This window comes from Equus przewalskii, chromosome 6, assembly GCF_037783145.1.
Source record: "Equus przewalskii isolate Varuska chromosome 6, EquPr2, whole genome shotgun sequence".
NCBI classification, from domain to species: domain Eukaryota; kingdom Metazoa; phylum Chordata; class Mammalia; order Perissodactyla; family Equidae; genus Equus; species Equus przewalskii.
In genome coordinates, this window is record NC_091836.1 from 88,495,888 (window position 1) to 88,517,867 (window position 21,980).

The 21,980-nt window shown below is 40.1% G+C and overlaps 1 protein-coding gene across 6 annotated transcripts in view; it reads left to right on the plus strand.

Moving 5' to 3' along the window:
• PRMT3 (protein arginine methyltransferase 3) overlaps window positions 1–11,799 on the plus strand; it is a 135,581-nt gene extending 123,782 nt beyond the window's left edge. For 4 of the 6 annotated variants that reach the window (XR_011541260.1, XR_011541261.1, XR_011541262.1 and 1 more), the window contains one exon: window positions 9,671–10,607. Coding sequence is in view for 2 of the 6 variants with exons in the window: in XM_070624508.1 (XP_070480609.1) it covers window positions 9,671–9,780 (110 nt within the window). In the remaining 4 variants the exon portion in view is untranslated. Of the gene's footprint in view, window positions 1–9,670 lie in introns of all 6 variants that reach the window. The other 2 variants (XM_070624508.1, XM_070624507.1) reach the window with 1 other exon arrangement.
• The last annotated feature ends 10,181 nt before the right edge of the window (window positions 11,800–21,980 follow it).

A 21,980-nucleotide genomic window follows, 5' to 3' on the forward strand; every position in this document is an offset into this window, starting at 1 on the left:
TTTAAAAAAAAAAGCTGTAACCCACAGATTGAAGAAGCTCAGTGAACCCCAAGTAGGATCAGCACAGGGCAGACCACACCAAGACACATCATAAACAGATTGCTGATACACAGTGATAGTAATAAGAAGAAAAATCTTAACATTAACCAGAGAAAGAGGAAACAGAGGAACAAAGAAAGAATAACTTCAGAATACGCATCCAAAACTATGTAAACCAGATGCTAATCAAGTGACATTTTCAAAGTGCTAGAAGAAACTGTCAACCTACATTTATATCTACGATAAATATATTTCAAAAATGAAGGCTAAATAAAAACTTATCCAAGCTAAATAAAAAACTTTTCCAGAAGAAAAACCCTGAAAGAATTCATTGCCAGCAGATCAGCAATACGAGATAATTAAAGTAAGTTCTTCAAGTAGAAGGAAACTATCCACTTGGATCTAAACAAAGGAATGGAAAATGCCAGAAATGGTCAAAGTGTGAGCACATAGAGAAGCCTTTATTTTCTCATTTTTTAATTTCTTAAAATATAGGTAATTAACTATTTAAAGCAAAAACAATAATGTATTGTGGGTTTCAAAACATATGGAGACATAAAATGTATGATAATGATAAAAAAAGAATTTGAGAAAATGGAAATATATTGCGAAGTTCTTACACTGTACCTGAAGCAATCTAATGATAAACTGCTAAATTAAGTATGTACATTGTAAACCCCAGAGCAACAGCTAAATATTTTTAAATTAAACCACAAAGTATAGCTAATATGCTGGTATTGGAGATAATCCTGAAAAAAATATTCAAAAGAAGATAGGTACATAAGCAAGTGGACAAATAGAAAATAAGTGGTATGATGATAGACTTAAATTCAAACATATTGATAATTATATAAAATATGAATGGTTTATATGTCCAGACAATGGAATATTACTCAGGGCAATCTTTTTTGTTCTTTTTTTTTTTTTTTTTTTGAGGAAGATTAGCCCTGAACTAACATCTGCTGCCAATCCTCCTCTTTTTTTTGCTGAGGAAGACTGGCCCTGAGCTAACATCCATGTCCATGTTCCTCTACTTTATATGTGGGACGCCTACCTCAGCATGGCTTGCCAAGCAGTGCCGTGTCCACACCCAGGATCCAAACCGGCAAACCCCGGGCAGCTGAAGCGGAACGTGCGCACTTAACCGCTGCGCCACCAGGCCAGCCCCGAGGGCAATCTTAAATGTATATTACTCAGTGAAAGGAAGCTAATCTGAAAAGCCTACACACTGTGTGATTCCAACTATATTACATTCTGGAAAAGGCAAAACTATGGAGACAGTAAAAAGATTAGTGGTTGCCGGGGGTGGGAGATACAAATAAGCAGAGCACAGAGGATTTTTAGGGCAGTGAAAATACTCTATGATATCATAATGATGGATATAATAGTCATTATACCTGTGTCCAAACCCATAGAAAGGATAACACCAAGAGTGAACCCTAAGGTAAACTATAGGCTTTCAGTGATTATGATGTATCATCAATGTAGGTTAACCCTTAGTAACAAATGTACCTTTCTGATGAGTGATGTTGATAATGGGGGGCTATGCATGTGTGCGGACAGGGCCACATGGGAAATCTCTGTACTTTCCTCTCAATTTTGTGGTAAACCTAAAACTGCTCTAAAGAAATAGTGTTTAAAAAAATATGAATGATCTCAACACGCCAATTAAAAGGCAGAAATAAACTGAATAAAAGCAGGAACTAACTATTAAATATAAAGGCACAGTAATTCCAGTTCCAGGTGAGATGATCTAAGTGTGTCCCATCCTGTCTCTCCCTGAATACAACTTTAAAACTTTTAGAAAGCCTGGAACCAGCCTGGACGCCAGAGCGCCTGAAACCCTGAAGAGGGCATTAGCAGATGGAAGGGTCTCCTAATGCTCAGAGAGAGTGGGGGCTCCCCATCCTTCTTTTCTATTTTTTTCTCTCGTTCTCTCTTATCCCAACCCCTAGATAATCCCACAGTGGTAGCAGCAGTGGGGACCTGCAGACACCTTAAACTCCAAGGGACCGGAGGTAAATGAGTAGGTGTGGCTGTTTTCCAATTAAATTTTATTTACAGAAACAGGCAGCCAGCTTCAAAAGGCTTCCATCAAACAAATCTCCAGGCACAGATTGCTTCATTCAGAATTCTCCCAGCTACTGAAGAAATAACACCAATTCCGATCTCTTCTAGAAGATCAAAGAGCTAATTTTATAAGAGCAGTATTACCTAGATACCAAAAACTAGACGAAGATAGTACAAGAAAATTAAACTACAGACCAGTATCCCTCATGAATATGGATGCACAGATCCTCACCAAAGTGCTGGCAGATTGAATCAGTAGTATATGAAAAGAACACCACCATGACCAGTGGCGTTTATTCCAGGAATCCAAGGCTGACTCAGTATTTTAAAATCATTTAATGCGATCTGCCATTCTAACAGTCGAAAGAAGAAAAACCACGCGATCACAGCATTGGATACAGAGAAACCATTTGACAAAACTCAATATCCATTCATAACAAATACTGAGAGCAAACTATAAATGAAAGAGAACTTCCTAACCTGGTAACAGGCATCCACACAAAGTCTACAGCCAGCATCCTCCTGAATGGAGAAAGACTGAATGAAGGCTTTCCCCCTACGTTTGGGACAAGGCTAGGATGTCCCCTCACTTATGTTGGAAGTCTTAGCCAGTGCAATGAAGAATGAAAAAGAATTAAAAGCCATTGGAAAGAAAAAAATAAAGCTGTCATCATCGACAGATAACATGATTGTGTACATAGAAAATTCTAAAGAATCTATAAAAAAAAACTGTAGGACTAGTAAGTGAATTTAGCAAGGTAGAAATCAATAGGCTGATCCTAAAATTTATGTGCAAATGCAGAAGACCTAGAGTGGCCAGACAGTTTTGAGAAAGAATCATATTAGAATCCTTAAACTATGAGATTTCTAAACTTATTAAAAAGTTACATTAACCTGGACAGTATAGTGTTGGTGTATACTATAGATAGACATAGATTAACAAATAGACAATCCAGAAATAGATACACTTGTATAGTCAATTAAGTTTTTCCAAAAGGCCAGTGTAATTCAATGGGGAAAGGATAGTCTTTTCAAGAAATGGTGCTGGGACAGCTAAATATTCCTATAGGAAAATAATCTCAATTCTTACCTTACACCATGTACAAAACCCAACTCTACATGGGCCATAGAACTAAATATAAAAGCTTAAGACTACAAAACTTCTAGAAGATAACAGAAGTTTAACACTTGAGGTAGGCAAAAGTTTGTGAAAGTGAGATATTGGTAAAATTCATTGAATTGCACATATCAAATGTGCACATTTTATTGTATGTAAATTATGCCTTAATAAAGTTAATTTTTTAAAAACCCTCACTGGACCGTCAGTATCCCCAGGATAAAATCCAGATTCCTTACCACAGCCCTTTACAATCTGACCATTTTTCATCATTTCCAGCCCCACGCTGTCACAGCTCCGCATAAGCCCGTCATATCCTCCAGCTATGCAGAGTGCTCTTTTTTAGCTAACTTTCCTATCTTTTCTTTCTCCTTGCCTTTGTGTAAGATATTCTTCCACCTAGAAAGCTGTTTTGACCTCTTTCACTTGATAAATTCTAGTTTTCCCTTTATGACCCAGCTTATTTCTGCAGATCTTTCCTTCTTATCCTCAGAAAGTTCATTGCTTCCTCCTTTGTTCTCCTGGATTTATTCGTGCATACACCTGTGTTATGACATCCCAGTGTGCTGTGATAAAGAGTTCTTACAGAAGATGAGTGATTTGCCTCTCTCACTCCTTTTTGATCTGGTGTGTTTATTTGACATATTGTAAATATTCTGCTGAACAAACAAGTAGAGTAATATGCATTGTCATTGAAATCCAATTTCCTCTCAATCAATTTGGGTGACACCATGTCAAGGACATTTATCTAGCTGTTGTATTTAGTTGGTCCACGTTGCCAACTCTGATGTCAGAAATTTCATCACACTGCTGCACCTGAGCAGGTGGGTGTTCAGATTATCTTGGCGTGGCTGAAAGGAATTCTCTCTAGTTGGGTTTAGTTAAACTAAAAGTAGCTTTTGACTCAATATGCTATAAAATTTTTAGGTAGCATTAGATAAAGCCAAGAGTCTAACAGGACAATTTACTGTGTATGTAAAGCTTATTTTAGTATCCAGAAAGTAATATGGCAAGTTTTTTTTAATAAATAAAATATTGTAAACATGCCTATACAGTTATTCTGCCTAGATTGTGTGTGTGTGTGTGTGTGTGAACATCTTCAGTAATGGTTAGTCTTTTTTTTGGTAATGGTAAAGCTACCCCTGGGGGTAGACTTGACATTTAGAACTTGGGAGAAGACCGTGAATAGGGAATTTCTCAGACTAAGAATTCTACATTTGGCCAAAAGCAAAATGGGACTATAAAATAGTAAGTCTAGTTTGGTTTTATTTTATTCACAAACTAGTACTAAAAGTAGTTCCAGAAGGAGTGTTCTAAACATCTGAGCACTCAGCATGTGAGAGGTAGAGACCTGCCTCCCAGAATGAGTGCTTGTAAAGGAGTCAGACAACACTTTAAAGTTTAAATTCAGGGTGTTTTTTCTTCTCTTTTAGAAATAATGCACAATTTTATTGTACAAACTTCTATGGCAATGTTTACTTTAAAATTCAGATCATTTTCATTGGCTTTGAAAATATGATAAAAATCTGGTGATTTATTTCTCTTTATATATACCTAGTAAGCTTTTGTATGATGGAGAATCCATTTCTTTTGTTCGTTTTATTTTTTAACTCTAAGTTTTAATAGTGATTTTTTATTTGTCTCCCTTCTGGGGAAATGAAATTTCATTGCTCTGGAAGAAATTAATTTTGAAAAACTACTACAACAGAATTGAAATCAGTTTTGTTCTTGATGGAACTGCAGCACCGCTTTATGGTGTCCTAACAGCCGTCTGCCGATGATAAAAGCAAGCTGATAGGGCTCTGCTCGTGGAGTGTCCTCCGCGGCGCTCCCCGCAGTGTACGTGCTGAACAACCTCAGTCGTTTTGTGTCTCTCTGACACTGATTAATTACTCTGATCTATCTGGAGTACAGCCGCTGCCTTGCACTTGAGTCAGGCTTGAACAGTTGAAGGGAGTTCAGCGGTGTGAATTATGTATTTATTACTGTGACCTTTCATGCTATTTAATTAACTTAGATAAGTGCTGTTTGCACCCTCATTTTGAAGTGAAGATTATTACAGAAATAGTTATTTTACTTGTATTTCATTTTAAGATGTTAAAATTACAATATCAGCTTATAAGGCAATTAATGTTATGACTTTTTAATTCTTCAGATGTTTGTTTAACATTGACGCTTAAAATTTTTTCTTTCATGAAAATTTAACGAAAGTATCCATTACTAGTTCATCTTGACTGGGCTATATTTCTAACTTGAGAATGTGTGGAACTATCAAATATATCCTTTAAACTTGAAATGAAGAATTTGATAACCTGCATTTGTGAACATCATGGAACATCTCCATTTCAACCCTTACACTAGGGATTGAATAGAAGATTTACGAACAAGCCAGCTTACATTTTTTTAACACTTCTAAGGCAACTGAATCAAAGAGCCACAACCATCAGGGCACATGCTCTAAAAAAGTATTTGCAACAACACCGCATATACATCAAGCAGAAAACCACTGAAGTAAATGCACAGAGGATTCTTCTTTTTAGATGGTGGTTAAACGTTTGAAGTAATACCCATCACCACTGATAATTACTGAAATGTAAGTCAGAACAATTAGATTCTGGTTGTTCATCTAAATAACAAAGGTATTTTTATTTTCTTTCATTCCTTTTTTGTTTGGTTTCTAATAACACTCAATCTTTTTTTTTTCTTTAAAGATTTTATTTTTCCTTTTCTCCCCAAAGCCCCCCAGTACACAGTTGTATATATTTTTTTAGTTGTGGGTCCTTCCAGCTGTGGTAAGTGGGACGCCGCCTCAGCGTGGCCCGATGAGCGGTGCCATGTTGGCGCCCAAGATTCGAACCGGCGAAACCCTGGGCTGCGAAAGCAGAGCTCTCGAACTTAACCACTCGGCCCCGGGGCCGGCCCCTAATAATACCCCATCTTGATGAAGGTGGCAGGAATGTAAAACTGCAGTACACTTTATGCCTTTAAGATGCTCAACTTCTGATAATCCAGCCTCAGGAATCGAATCCAAATTCTCTTTTTTTTTGATCTTTGCTATTCTAAGAAGTGAAATTAATATTGTTCTAGTTTGCTTTTCTTTCTTTAAAAAGTATCGTACTTTATAGATAAATTTTTTTCATTTTTGTATAATCAAATCTTCAAGCTTTTGCTTTTGACTTCTGACTTACTAAAAAAATATCATTTTATTATATTTACACATTTCTATTGAATGCGTATTCTTTCCTCAGTGATATAAAATGCCCCACTTAGCATGTTCTGAATCTCCATGCTGGATGTTTTGGTTTCTGTACTACAATCCATTTATCTATGAGTTTATTCCTAAGCCACCACATTTTTTAAACAGCATTATTCTATAATTTACATACAGTAAAAATGCACACAATTGTACAGTTCAATGAGTTTTAATAAATGTACACACCACCCTAATCAAGAAGTAGAATATTTACGTTGCTCCAGAAGGTGTCCTCCTTGATCCCAGTGGTCTGTCATCCCCAACTCCAGTCCCCAGACCAAGACACCACTCATCTGCTTTCTGTCACTGTATGTTAGTATGACTAATATGAAGGTGTTATTCTCTTAGAATTTTATATCAAAGTAATATACTGCATCTTCTTTCCTTAGCATGCTTTTGAGATTCCTCTGGAGTTTGACGTATGTACTTAATTTATCACCGGAGCTTGTTCCTTTTTGTTCCTTTGTATAGCCGCACTACAGTTTACTTAGACCATGGCCTGCCGCCACACTGGTGACGTGCTCTCAGTCAGGGGCCGTTACGAATAGAGTTGCTAGGAGCAGTCGTGTAAGTCTGTGTGTGAACGTGTTTCATTTCAGATACCTAGGAGTAGAATCATTGGGTCTTATGGTAAGTGTGTTTAACTGTACAAAAATCTGGCACACTTTTTCAAATGACTAGACCGTTTGACATTCCTCCCACGGTTGTGGGTTCACTTGCTGCACCTCCTTGGCATCACTTACAAAAACGTTCATTTCAATTTGAGCCATTGTGTCGTATGTGTAGTGATAGCTGTGCTTTGCATTTGCATTTGCCTGATGACTAAAGATATTGAGTATCTTTTCCTATATTTATTGGTCATTTGTATATCTTTTTTTGAGTTTTCTGTTAAAATATTTTGCTGTATTTTTAATTGGGTTGTTTGGCATCTTATTACTGAGTTATAAGAATCTTTATATATATGGATAAAAGTTCTTTGTCAGATATTTTTATCCCCGTTTCCACTTGTCTTTCCATTTTCTTAACATCTTTTGAAGTTTTTGCTTTTGTGTCATAATTAAGAAATCTTTGCTACCCTAACATTACAGCTTTTCTTATATGTTTCTTCTAAAAATTTCATAGTTTTGCCTTGTACATTTAGGTCTATAATCTATTTCACGGTAATTTTAAGAGGAGTAGTTCGTCTTTTCCCAAATGTGTATTAGGTTGTTCCATCATCATTTCTTGAAAGGACTATCCTTTTCCCATTTAATTTCCTTGGCTCCTTTGTGAAAAGTTAATCAGCCATGTATATAGGTTTGTTTCTGAGCTGCACTTTGTCCCATTGGTCTGTGTGTCCTTGTGCCGGTAGGACGTTGTCTTTATAAGATGATGTAAGTCCTCCTACTTTGCTCTTTTTCAAAATTGTTTTCACTGTTCTAGATCCTTTAAATTTCCATATAAATTTTAAAATCAACTTAATTTCTACCCCAAAAAGCCTGCTAGGAATTTGAATGGGATTGCATTGAATCTATAGATTACTTTGGGGAGAATTGACGTGTTAACAGCATTGAGTCTTTCATCCACAAGCAAAATGTATCTCCCCATATTCTTAGATCCTCTTTAGTACTGTTCCCTAGTTTTATGTGACTAAATCTTGTACGTATGTTGTTACGTTTATCTCAGGTATTATATGGTTTTTTGATGCTACTGTAAATGCCATTTTTTAATTTTAATTTCTAATTCTTCATTGCTAAGATGTAGAAAGACAATTAATTTTTTATACTGACCTTACATCCTAAGGTTGCTAAACCATCTTACAGTTCTAGTAGCTTTTTTTGCATGTTGCTTTAGGATTTTCTGTGTACGAGACCATGTGGTCTGCAAGGAAAGGCTGTTGCACGTCTTTCTTTTCCAGCCTCTGTCCTTCGTTGCAGTTATGTATTGAATGTATCAGTGCTGGAATCTTTATACTCTGAAATAAATATAACTATTAGATGGTTTTGTTAAGTTTTACTGTGCTATTTCACTACCATATGGAAAACATTCAGATTCATTGTCCCTTAATGTGAGGGGTTTGCAGGTTTTTAAAAATATGATACTGATTTAGCAGTGGGGCGGCTCTATATGGACTCCTCAGTCATTTTACGTGGAGTCGTCTTGTGTCCGTCCACCTGCGGAGCTGTACCTGCGGCTGTTTGGTGTGGTCTTACTCTTGGTTAAGCAAGGAATGGTGACCAGTTACATCTTATCAATATCTTTTGTTATTTTTAAGTGGCTCTTGGTATAGAAATGCAAAAAACTTAAATAAGTATTTGTAATCACAGAAGCACATAGATGTAATTCTATTGTGGAGTTATAAAAAAATTTTAAACATAACTTGTAAAAATTACAAAAATTTGTCAAAAATCGTTTAAAAATGTAAAATAAAATTTGGAGCATACAGGATAAGTTTTTAGGGAATCAGTCTTTGCCTTTAAACAAATATGTAATAATTTTCGGGTTCACCGTTTTACCTGTGTAAGTTCTGTTTTCCATTTACAGTGTTAGTACCTTAAAGGCCAAGAGCCTCGTCATGTGCCTTCATAAAATATAAATTTACGTTTTCCCAACTGTAATTTTCAGTTCCCCAAAGTCCCATTTCCTGAAGGCTCTCTACCTGTTTTCTTTCCCTTAAATGCCATTCCACGTACGCTCCTTAAGTTAACCGTGCCTTCGGTCCTCAGATAATTCATTCATTCTTGTGAAGCACTGCCTTCTGCTGCCTTCCACCCTCCCCAGTCCTCACCTCCAGCACACCCAGACACACGCCTGTCGGCTAATTGTTGGCGTAGCTGCTCCCCTCACCCTTCACCATGAGCTCTTTGGGGCAGGAGCATGTCTTGGTGTCCTGAGAGCCCAGGACTCTCTCCATAGGCCCCATATTCAGGAGTCCAGTGACACTGCTCTCCCAACCCTGCATGACCGCTTTTTCTCTCTCTTTCACAAGGAATTCACACCTGCAGTGTGTAAATTAGATCTGCTTTGTTCAAAAATTCAACATAAGATTGCCTTAGAAAATCAAATCTCTTAATTTAAAGAATAATTAAAAAGTTTAAAAAAGTTAGCGAAACATCTCACAAAAACAAGAGAAGGACTAGGTATACAGTGTTACTTATCTGCTAGACCGTATTCCGTGAATTCTTAAACACATTTTTGCCTTTCTTCTATAGGTGAAGCCTTGAAAGGAAAAATCACAGTTCACAAGAATAAGAAAGACCCACGTTCTCTCATTGTGACCCTCACGTTGAATGATTCAACGCAGACTTACAGTCTCCAGTGAAGAGGCCACGAAAGCACACTCTGCCATGTGTGTTGTGGGAGTGGGATGGGTCAGAGGTGCAGAGAGGGGTTTATGTGAGCACACAGATGATGGGTCCTTTCCTAATGAGCCTCCTCAGTTTGGAGAAGTGTGGGAGGAATGAAATGTCATTCAGCTCAGGAGGAGGACCCATGGGTCCTAGTGGGCCACCTGCATAATCACATTCCTGCAAGTCTGGTCAGCGAGATTAAACCAAATGTAACCCCTCCATTGAGTTTAGCTATATTGAAAATCATTTAAATTGGCCTCGATTTGGAACAGAGACAGTCTTTGATTTTTGATAAGTTTTTAAAACTGGTAATTGATCAGTTATTTGGATGATGCTTCATTATATCCATCTTATTGCAGATTTCCTCCCTGAGGGGGAGGAGTTCTTAATTGTATTATTTGCTAGAATATCAGGAAGTAATAGATGAAAGAGCAAGTGTAAGGGACTAAAATGTGGAAGAGAGCATCCCACAAATCGTCTTTGAAGACAGCTTAGTGGATGATTTTGGAGTGCCAGCTTTCATTTTGGAGCTTCTTCCCTCTTTGCAAATGTTCTTTAGCCATAGAGTTTTCTAGTATTGCCCAGGAAGTCTAATTTTAATACATTTAGCCTAGGTTTCATGAAAGTTTTTAAAGATTGGGATAAATATGTACTTATTTACTAATATAATACCTTTTTCAAACTAGATTTATGTGCCAAGTTAAACATGTAACTGTTAATATATCATTCTATACAATTGTATCAGTTATTTCAGTTTGAAACAGACTAGAAAAACATTCAATAAAATGTATACAACAAACAGCCTTATAAAATGGTATTTCAACATATTAAAGCCTTTTATAAAAGCAGAAGCATTTAAAACAAGTCTTAAGAGAGGGATGATTTTTAAGAAACAGGGATTTTAAGGTTCGGCAAGTTGCATGCTTCTTTTCAGTTCAACAGCTGGTTCTTTTTCACAGCACAACCTACTCAGGGCAGCACGGCACAGTGTTGAGAAGCAAGAGCTCTGCGGTCAGTGCCTAGGGCCAAGCCTTGGGCCCAGCTCTTCTTTGCTGTGTGATCTTGGTTGCACCCCTTAACCCCTTGCTCCCTCCATGAATTTGCCAATTCACGAGTTAACGCATTTCAGCTACTTAAATCAGTGCCTGGCACAGAGAAGACACTCACCAAGTGCTAGGGGACAGTATTGTCATCGTCATACAGTCAGGACCCTTGCAAAGGGTGTACGGCATCTACTTAGATCAGATTGAGAGTCAGCCTCATACCACCCTGGTACAGGAATGGGTGGGAAGATGACAGCAGGTGTTAATATTTAATATAGCAAAACAGTGTCAAAAAGAAATTGTCTTTTGGTCTATGTTGGAGAACTGGACTTCTAGCAGAGGGAAAATTAGCCCCTTCAAATAATGGTATTTCAGTCCATAGTCTCTAAGCATGATTTCTGTTTTCACTGGGTTAAAACAGCCAGCTTGTTTTCACCGTGTGTTTGAATTCAGACCCTTACAGGAAATGTGTGGTGCCGCTAGTACAGCTCAAAGTACCTTAAGTTTTGTCTGGAAAGGCTTCATGCACTAATCTGAGTAGGGTGGGTGATAAGACAAAAATGAGGGAGCCCATGAGAAGATTTAATGGATTTTTAAAGTAAGCAAAAACCATCTCATTTTTTGTTTTGTTTTTACTTTTTCTAAGTGCATAGCAAATATTTTCTACTATTTTTAAAAGCATTTCTCAAAAATGATTTCTCTTCAGAACTCTTGTTTGGTTTTCATGGGATTTTCACCCAGAGGCTCTTGATTTTCTTCTCCTGGTTGTAACCAGCCCAGCCATGGTTAGTGGATCTCTGTTCTTTTCAATTAGCCTTCCCAGGCTGGAACATTCTAATTTGTGTACCTAAACATTTTATAAGAATATGAGAGTCTGAATATTAGCTTTTCACTTGGAATTCCAGATGTTAAACTGCTGTAAAAAAATAAATACTTGCTAGCCCTTGACAGTGATGAATACAGTGTCCTTTTGTGCTGTGGCAGATGGGCATTTATGGATAGCAAATTACTCTGTCGCAAGGATTTTATTTTATCTCCATTGGGAAAATACATTTTTCTATTTTCCTTTGTGAAAACTAACATTATTATGTTGTAATTGTGTGGTTATTCCAAGTATAATAGTCATGCCTTTTCCATAGAGTAGTATTTTCTGAACAGAGCGTTTTGGAAGGAATGTTCCAAGAAAACAGAACTTGATGGCGTACAGCATTACACAAAAGGGTCCAGTAAGTAGCCCCGACTGCTAGGAACACACTTTAAATAAATCAAGGAGCTGTCATTTAACTCTGAAGTAATGCCTGTTTGGTGGGGTGGGGGGGGGGGGGCATGATTCTGTCCCACGGTTATTTGCTTTCTTATCACCTAATCTTGAGTAACCAATGTGGTCCACCTGTGCGTTCTGCCGCTCTCACTTAAAATGGAATATTGAAAAGGTGTGAAGTTACTGATTTGGGACCAGTCCACACTAGTCTCACCAATCATGCCATCAAGTGGGGCAAGTGTGGTAACAGTACTGCTAAGAGCATTCACCAGGAGAGATGAAGACAGGATGGTCCGCCGCTTAGCTCCTGCTGGCCGTGCCGGAAATGATCATTTAAGTTGCTGGGCTGTGGCATAGACCCGAAACATCCACGGATTCAGATTCCTTTGTGTAGCAGAATATCTCGAAAGTATAGATCAAGTGTGCAGGACTGTGATGAATCTGGGATGAAAGGCAAGGTTGGGGAGGTCGCTGAGGTCAAGCATTGTCTGCTGTGGGGCTGGCAAACTACAGCCCGAGGCCAGATCCACCCCACTGCCCGTTTTGGTAAATACAGTTTCATTGGGGCAGAGATACTGATATTGCAGGTAGAATATTTCCTTATACAACTCATGAATGGCCACGGCAGAGGAGATCCATGCAATAGAACACAGGTTACAAGGACTGCTTTGTTTTTCTTGATTGACACCTGAGCTAACATAACATCTGTTGCCAATCTTCTTTTTTTGTTGCTGTTCTCTCCAAAGCCCCCCAGTACATAGTTGTGTATTCTAGTTGTGAGTGCCTCTGGTTGTGCTAGGACTGTGTTTCTTTAAGCGTGGAACTAAGCAACTGGGGGAGGTACTCCGTTTGTGAAGACTTAGAGGATTGACCAAGACTTACGCAAAATTTTTTTTTAAATACAGTATTTACATACTTGAGACTGGTGTCTGGATTCTAACATTTAGTGCCCTGTGTAAAGGGAACCAGTAAACTGAAACTTTGTAGTTGATTATCAACTTTATTTAGAAAGTTGGGTTTTTTAAAAAAATTTTTTGAGGAAGATTAGCCCTGAGCTAACATCTGCCGCCAATCCCCCTCTTTTTGCTGAGGAAGACTGGCCCTGAGCTAACATCCATGCCCATCTTCCTCTACTTTATACGTGGGACGCCTACCACAGCATGGCTTGACAAGCAGTGCCATGTCCACACCCGGGATCTGAACCCGCGCGAACCCAGGGCCACCAAAGCGGAACGTGCACACTGAACCGCTGCGCCACCAGGCCTGCCCCTGTTTAGAAAGTTTTAATAAGACCAGAGAAATGTGTAAACAGAACTTTTTAAAGTTAGAGACAGTTGAACCCCACCCACAAGCTACAAACTGACGCAGTTAATGAAGGACTTGCAAGCCTGTAAGGAAGGATTTGCATGAACTTCATTAACCTCGGTTTTTAAGAGGGCTCTGGACCCAAAACAGACTCCAACAGCAGGAGAGGCAGTTGGGGAACTGCTTAGTATCAGCACCTTTCGTCATGCCTTGAGGCTCCTCAGCACCTGCCTTGCCTGGTTCTCACCTGGAGTGTTGCTGTGGTACGGATGCGCTCTGTACCGTGGGCAGCTACGGAAAGTCCCTGCTCAGCTGTCAAATCAGGCCGTGTCACCTTGGAGGCTCATGTATTTTTAATGATTTTGTGTCCGTTTTCTTGCTATAAAGTTAAGGTAAACTTTTCCAAGCAGAATGATGAACAAGCAAAGTACTTTTAAAGTGTCTTAGTGGTTCACTTGTCATGTCCAATAAAGTTTTGGGAGGGGAAAATAAGCAGGAGTTTGCATATATTGCCTCAACATCTTGGCTAGCAGTGAGCATTCATAAAGCTGTGGAGTGTAGCTAAATAGATACAAAAATGGCCCATCACTGAGTTAGTTGTAATTATTTAAGATGAAGATAATCACCATTGGTCTAACCAGTGAAGGAGGCGGAAATTAAGTAAATTATATTCACTTCATGGAATATTATGCTCTCAATACAAATAATATCAAGTCCTCATGGCCACATGGAAAAGCTCTTATGATAAAAAAGCGAGATAACTTGTGATCCACTAATTATAAGATAAAGCCTACATGTGCTAAAATATTGAAGAGGAAACAAAAAATAATTTGTTAGGGTGATTGGATTATGAGTGGCTTTTTTCTTTAATAGGTACACTTTCTGTAATGTTATAGAACTTCAATAAGTTTTTAAAATATGTCCTTAAAAATAAATTCGAGTAGCTGAAGTACTTTTGCAGAGTGCTGATACCAGAAGCGAGCCACCTCCCTCTCCATCTACTCAGGTGGAATGTGGAAGCCCAAGGACTGCACACTTCTGGCAGGACCCTACTCTCCCTCTCTGCCAACACTCCCAGCCTTGAGACTACTGCCGTGTGACCATGACGACTAATTTCAATACGCCCTTTATTCCAACTCATGTCAGTCACAAGAAGCCCACGCCTCCGAATTCATTCTGCCTCTCTCATCCCTAATCTCTCTGCAGTTCTGTGTATCCCCCCATTTCTATCCAAATCCTGGATCTCCTGAGGCCTCTGCTTCCCCAACAGACCCCAAAAATGGTGACCGTCCTCTCCCTCACCACTCATCCCCTGAGACTTGGATGTGAGGTAGGTGACTTCCTCGTTTTGGTTGCCTGTTATAGACCATTCTCCCCAAAATCCTTGCTTCCCCCTCACCATCTTTCATCTCTTCTCATCAAGATATAACACCAACCAGTTTACCTTGTCACTCTCATCTCCCCACCTGCAGATCACTCTACCTCGTTCCTTGAAAACTTTACCTCCGAACTCCGCCACACTGCTCCTGCTCAGGCAATGAGTGCAGTATTTCATGTGGTGACCCTTCCATGCCCTGACCTTTGGGCTCATTGACCTCATCCACTGATCTTGCCCTCTACTTACCTCAGCCACTCACTCCTGTGGTCTTCCTCTAGAACTGGCCATAACCCAGAACTCAAGCTCCTGCTTAAATCTCAATATTAACTATCATACTACCTACCTATCTTGTCAGCTCACTGCCTTCAGTGTCCCACTTCCAGCAATCCTTCAACTCCACCAAGACCAAATCCATTGATTCGTCACATTCCACTGTCCCTCACCTCTTCGTGTCTACACTTCCTTCCTTACCTGGCTTGAAATCCATAGTCCAGCATTAAACATTCGCTTTCACTTTTCTGATCTCTCGGCTAAATCGCACTCCTGAGTCAAATCCAAGTTCGTGACTGCACATGTCCCGCTCCACGGGGCTGGAGGAGGACGCTCAGCCATGCTGACTGGGCTCGTCTTAAATGCATGACCCGTATCTCGAGTGTCCAGATCCTCATTTCCCTTGTCCTTTTATGTCCCACTCTCCTCAATGACTATTTTATTTCTTCTCTCTAACCTCTAGGACCTCCTCCCTCGTTCTTGCAGATGAAGTCCTTGTTTCCTATTTCACCAAGAAGCAGAGCCATCTGAGGAGAACTTCCACAGGTTTCCGTGCCGCACCCCCAACCGACCTTTATCTGTGACCCTGTGTCACCTTCCCTCCCAGTGCACTCCCACCACTTGTGGCCAAAGCCATCCTCACCCTGCGTGCCACATCGCACTCCCTCAGTCGCTCAAAGATCGTGCTTCAGCACAAGCCCTGGGTCATCGCATTTCCCCTGCTGCTCCCCAGTAACCTACAAATAGGCTACGATTTCTCCTAGGTTAAAAAAGTTTTCAGCTCCGCTTCTCCCTCCTGCTGTTGCCATGTTTCGGGTTTTCCCTTCACACTGAGACCAAAGAGTTGCCTATGTTCACTGTCTCTGTTTTCTCTCTTCTCATTGTTTTTTGTAAACAACTGTGTTGAGGTATAATTGATACACAACAAAATGCACACATTTTAAGTGTAGAGTGTGATCAGTTTTGGCAGATGTATACCTATAGTCATCACTCCTGTTGATATTTAGAACAGTCCCTTCACACTAAAAAGTTTTCTTGTGTCACTCTGCAACTAACATTTATCCCCACTCCCCCACCCCAGGCAAACACTAAGCTGGTTTCTATCAATATAAATGTGTTTTCCCTGTCTTAGAACTTCAGATAAATGGACTCATGTATCATGTGCTCTTTCATTTCTGGCTCCGTTCAGCACACTGTTTTTTGAGAGTCATCCATGAGGTGTGTCCGTAGTCCATTCCCTTGTATTACTGAATATTGTTCCATTTTACACTAACGTCATTTGTCTATCCATTCACCTGATGGTGAACATCTGGATTGTTTCCACGGTGAGGCGGTTATGAATGAAGCTGCTGTGAACTTTGTGTACAAATCCTCCTTGAGCCCACTCTCACAAGGACTTTGCCTCTACCACTCCATTGAAACTACTCTTATCAAGGTCACCAGTGAACGACACGCTAATTCCAGTGACCAATTCTCAACCCTCATTCTACTTGACTTACCAGCAGTGTTCAATGCTGGTGATCACCCTCCTAGAAACATTTGGCTTGGCTTTCCCCACTCTCCTCCTTCAGTTGCCTTTATTGGCTTTTCCTCACCTCTATACCTTTTACATGTGGGCACCTTAGTCCTAGGATCTCTTTTCTGGCCATCCACCCTCTCTCGGTGATTTCAACCTGTCTTATGGTTTTAAATTCCTAGATACTGATGACTCCTTAGTCTGTATCTCCAGCCGTCTATCTTCCACTGCAGTCTATATCCAACTGCCTACATGACGTCTCTACTTAGATGTCTCATGGGCATCTCAAACTTAACGTCTTCAAAACTGATTTTCTGATCTTCCCCAAGCCCTATTCCTGGTATCTTCCTCCATTTCACTTAATGGAACCTCATCTTTCGGTAGCCCAGGCCAGAAACCTTAAGGTCACCCTTGATCCCTTCCTGTCACTCCACATCCAAGTTGACCAGCATGTCATATAGGATCTACCTTCAAAATATATCCAGAAGCAAAATAGTTCTCACTGCTTCCACTACCGCCACCCTGATCCAAACCACCATCGATCATTGGTTCTCAAAATGTGGTCAACAGACCGCTGGTGACTCCAAAAAGGATCTTGCAGGAAGCCCAGGAGTTCAAAACTATTTTGCAATAGTACTAAGACATCGTTTTCTTTTTTCACTGTATTGACTTCTACGTTGATGATGCAAAAGCAATTGTGGGTAAAATTGCTGGTCCCTTAGCACAAATCAAGGCACCAAACTATACTAGTCATTGCTATAGTCTTCACTACCACATAGTCTCTTTAAAATATCCTTGATGAAGCTGTAAAGAAATATTAATTTCATTATATGTCTTTTTAATATTCTGTATGATGCTAACAAAGCACTTTTACTGCATGCTGGAATATAGTAATTGCCTCCAGGAAGAGCACTTGTGCGATTGAGTTGTGAGCTGAACTAGCCACTTCTTTCATGGAGCATCACTTTTACTTGAAAGAACAGCTGATAAACTATGGCAGACATTGTCCTGCAAAAGAAAAACGTGAGCTTATCACTTCAAATAAAACAACTGATAGAATTTGTCGCTAATGATAAAATTCAAGTTTTCAAGCTAAAATTGGAATTTTGGAAAACATGTATCCACCACCGTGAGCTTGAGGGCTTCCCTGTTCTGAAAGACTTTGAGATTAGTGGTGGAGGAAGGAAAAATATCTTTTTCCTCTCCCCTTTTAAGTTCTCGACTGGGACTCCTATAGCAAAAGACTGATTAACAAGAGAAAAGCGTACAAATTAATATAAGTTTTATGTGACACAGGAGCCTTCATGAGAAAATAAATGAAGACGTGAAGAAACAGTTAAACCTGAGAGTCTTTATGCTACATTTCATGAAGAGTGAACAGTCGTGGGAAGATGCCATAGGACAAGGGTGAGCAGAGTGTATGAACTGGGGGAACTTAGCAAGGATGCTGGGGTCAGCTTCCTCTCTGGGTCCCTTCATCTTCGGCGGTCTCCTTGCCTCCCAGTACAGGGAGGCAGTTCTCACTTGAGGGTTTTGTGACCTGCTTCAGGGGAAGGTCAGAAAGTCCTTCCTGGAGGTGGGAGAAATCATAAGACGACGTCAAACATAAGTTTGTTCCATGGTCGGTGTTGAACACCGTGGGTTCACCTGTTTACTGCGAAGCCACAAGACAGAAGCAGAGCTAATAAAATGGAAAATAAGAAAGGCCTTCCTTCACGTGCCATTTCTCTAGTTCCTTGAGCTTGAAATATTCAGTATTCCAAGGTGCCATATTTTGGGGACCTGTCCTGAACCTGGCCAGTGGTAGTAATAACAACTGTGGTTTGTGATGGTGTGTAAGGAAACGTGTCAGCATTTGGAAGATCTGCGTAACTCGGTGAACTAATGTTCTCCCCATCCCCCCAAATGCATAATGTTACAAATATTCATTCCAAGGGCAAGATAAACCACTGGACTTTAATGGAACAGCATAAAAGTTTATTGATGAAGTTTTAGATTCCACCTTGCAGCCAACCTTTAAGAAGCTACTACTTGTCAAGTTTGACTTTAGCGTTGAAGAAAATTATCATGTGAGGCCATATTTTCTTCATTTCTCTCAACCAGAACAACATCTGGGAACAGAGTGAATGCAGAAGCAGCTATGAGAATCCAGCTGTGTTCTAGAAACCAGATAATAAAGTGATTTGTAAAATGTTAAACACCACCACTCTCCTCACTAAATATCTTTTGTTTCGAAAAACATAGTTATTTTCTCAAAAAATATTTATTTCTGTTAACACGTGTGGGCTTATTATTATTCAGTGAACAAACAAATATTATAAATGTTTCTCAATTTTAATTTCTAATATGGTAAGTAGCAATAGACGTAACCCACATAAATATATCTCTTTGGGGTCCTTAACAATTTTTAATAGTGTAAAGGGGTCTTGAAACCAAAAGAGACTGAGAACCACTGACCTAGATTATCATAAGACCCTCCTAACTGGTCTTTCTGCTTCCCCCACGCCAGCCTTCCCCATCTATTCTCAGTGCGTCACAGAAAGGCGTCCTCTTAAGATGTGTCAACTTGTTATTCCTTTACTCAGACATCCCCCGAGCTGCTCATGTCTCTCAGAATAAAAGCTAAAGTCCTTTACATTCATCTACAAAGCCCTACGTGACCTCCGCCCCCTTTTCTTCCTCCTCTGAGACGGTGTCCTCTGCTCTCCCACTGATGCATCTCCAGCCGGGCCGGCTTCCTCTGCCGCACGCTTCACAGGCACCTTTCTGTCTGAGGCTGGTCCTTCTGTCTCAAAAGCTCTTCTCCCATATGGTGACCTAACTCATTCCCTCCTCTCCTTCAGGTCTGGGCTCAAAAGTCATTTCTCAACACGATTTCTCTGAGAGGCCAATTTAATGATGTAAAACCCACCCTCGTACCCCGAATCCTCTTCCCTCCATTATTTTCCTCAGCACTCGTTGCCATCGGATACACTCCATACTTTACCAATTCGTCTCTTTATTCCACTAGAATGGAAGCTCCAGAAAGACGGGGATTTTTGTCCCTGTTATTGACTGCTGTATTGTGCACTGGCACATAGTCTGCACTCGGTCAGTATCTGTTGCATGAAATAATGAATGCAGCATCTGATCTAGACTGGGGGCTTGCTATAATTAGACAAAGATAAATACTACGGCAGTTTTTCATCCTTAATGACTTTTTATTATCTATGAACTACTTTATTTTGCTTTTCTGAAGTAGGAAACCTCTTGCATATCATTAGTCCATGTTTAAACGTTTCTTTTTTTCTCAACCACTGTGATGTTTTCAAATTTCAGAGCATGAGACCATCAGATGGTCCTGTTCCCACAGGAAAATCTTGGATTTGCATATGGATGGGTCACTTAATCAACATATACATATTTAAATAGTTTTTAATTGACTTGCATGTTGATCTTTTTTCAAAAAGTAGATAATCTGGTCTATTTTAGAAATGGCAAAGCTAATTCTGCTGTTCTGGTATGTGTGTGAAAACTGCTTGCACAGACTGATATAGTTTAGGCTTCCTTAAAAAGATCAAATAAATTATTTCTAAAATATTTTAATGTTTTCTTTATTTATGAATTAATAGGTAAGGAAACGAGGACAAAATTATGAGTGACTCCAAAAATCTCTTCAACACACAGCTACATAAACTAGTAATATTAATAATTAGAATATTTTAGCTAATGAGAAATCTTGATTAGATAGCTTTTTAAAATCTTATATAGTTTTATAATAATAATGACAGCATGGATTTTTTTTCCAGTGGCATTTTATCCCCATTTCTATCCTAAAGGTTTTTGAAAGAACCAGACAGTTTGTGTGGTTTAAAGAGTGCCTTGAGATATTTTCCGAAAGCAAACAGCACAGCTTCCCCTCTTTGGAACCGAGCTGAGACCACGTGAATGCGCGTAGCGCCCGGGTCTGTCCTTCATTAGCCGGCGGGTCTCCAAGGACCCTCCCGCGGGCAACCGGAGGGTCACCCGCTTCCGCCCTCGCCCGCCCTTGCACACTGCTCTGTGCTGTTTGGTTTGGTGAGACAACTCCGGTGATGGGAGGGGGGAGGGCGGTGGCTATCTTCTCCTCAAATAGACAAAAGGAGAGCTGAGGGAATTCAAAATTATGCTCTCTGTTTCCTGCCGCTTTATGTGACCAAGATTTGGTGACAATCCTGAATATGCTGAGCCGGGAAGATCACAGTAGGCACTTACTCTCAAAATTGCAGCCATGGCTGGGCAGATTGCGTCCCACAGGAGTCCGCTGAGCCTTCATGATGTGGACCGACAGGAGACACCAGCAGGGATGGGACCCCGCGGGTGCGGAAAAGCCGAGGAGAGAGTTGGAGCTCTAAAGTGTCTCCTCTGAAGTGAGAACTTGAAACACAGTCTAGTGCGGATGGAATAAGCAATAAAAGTATACATATAAAATGCTTAAAGTAACCAGTTAAGGAAATAAAATGAGTACTAGATACTGGGGAGGTTAGGGTAGCAGAAGTAAGTGAAATCCTCTTCTATCATAGAGAACAGTAAGATCAGATAATGTCTACAATGGATGCATAAAGAAATAGAGATGTAAATATGATTTAGGGACATAAATGTGACCACAAGAAAAATTTAAAACAAAAATTGTTCAACAATTTAAAAGAGGTTGGTTCTGTAGAGGAGGAACGGGTTTGAAGAGGACTGCGGCCAGGGCATCTTGTTTTCTTATGATGATGATCTCCAAGTACATATATATTGCCTAGGTAATAAAAATAAAGTACTTTAAAGGTATACTTGTTTTTCTTTTGTGAGGAAGATTGGCCCTGAGCTAACATCTGTTGCCAATCTTCCTCTTTTTTTTGTTTTTCTCCCGAAGCCCCAGCGCATAGTCATATATGCTAGTTGTAGGTCCTAGTTCTTCTATGTGGGACGCCGCCTCAGCGTGGCCTGATGAGCAGTGTAGAGGTCTGTGCCTGAGTTCTGAACTGATGAACCCCAGGCCACTGAAGTGGAGTGTGCAAACTTAACCACTCAGCCACAGGGCCGGCCCCAATAAAACATTTTAAATTGAGCCAACACTAGTGCCGTTTGACCCTTCTGATAACGGAGTTGGGGCTGGTTAGAGAGGAAAGGCAGCGTTCAGGTTGTCCACCTCGGGGGTCTGATCGGGTTTGTCAGCTTTTGCTGTTGGCCTTGTTCGGGTATGAATGATGGGCAAGAGGATTAGGGTGGCTTGTGGTGGGCCTGGTGTCTTGGCCTTGCTGTCAAGATTTGCATGCAAGACAGGGAAAAGCCATGATAGCAAAGAGCATTGCCGAGGCGATTTCACAACTGAGTGATCTGCACATCCTTCAGAAGGCCTAGAGAAACGGTCCTCACCTGGGCGAGTTACCTGG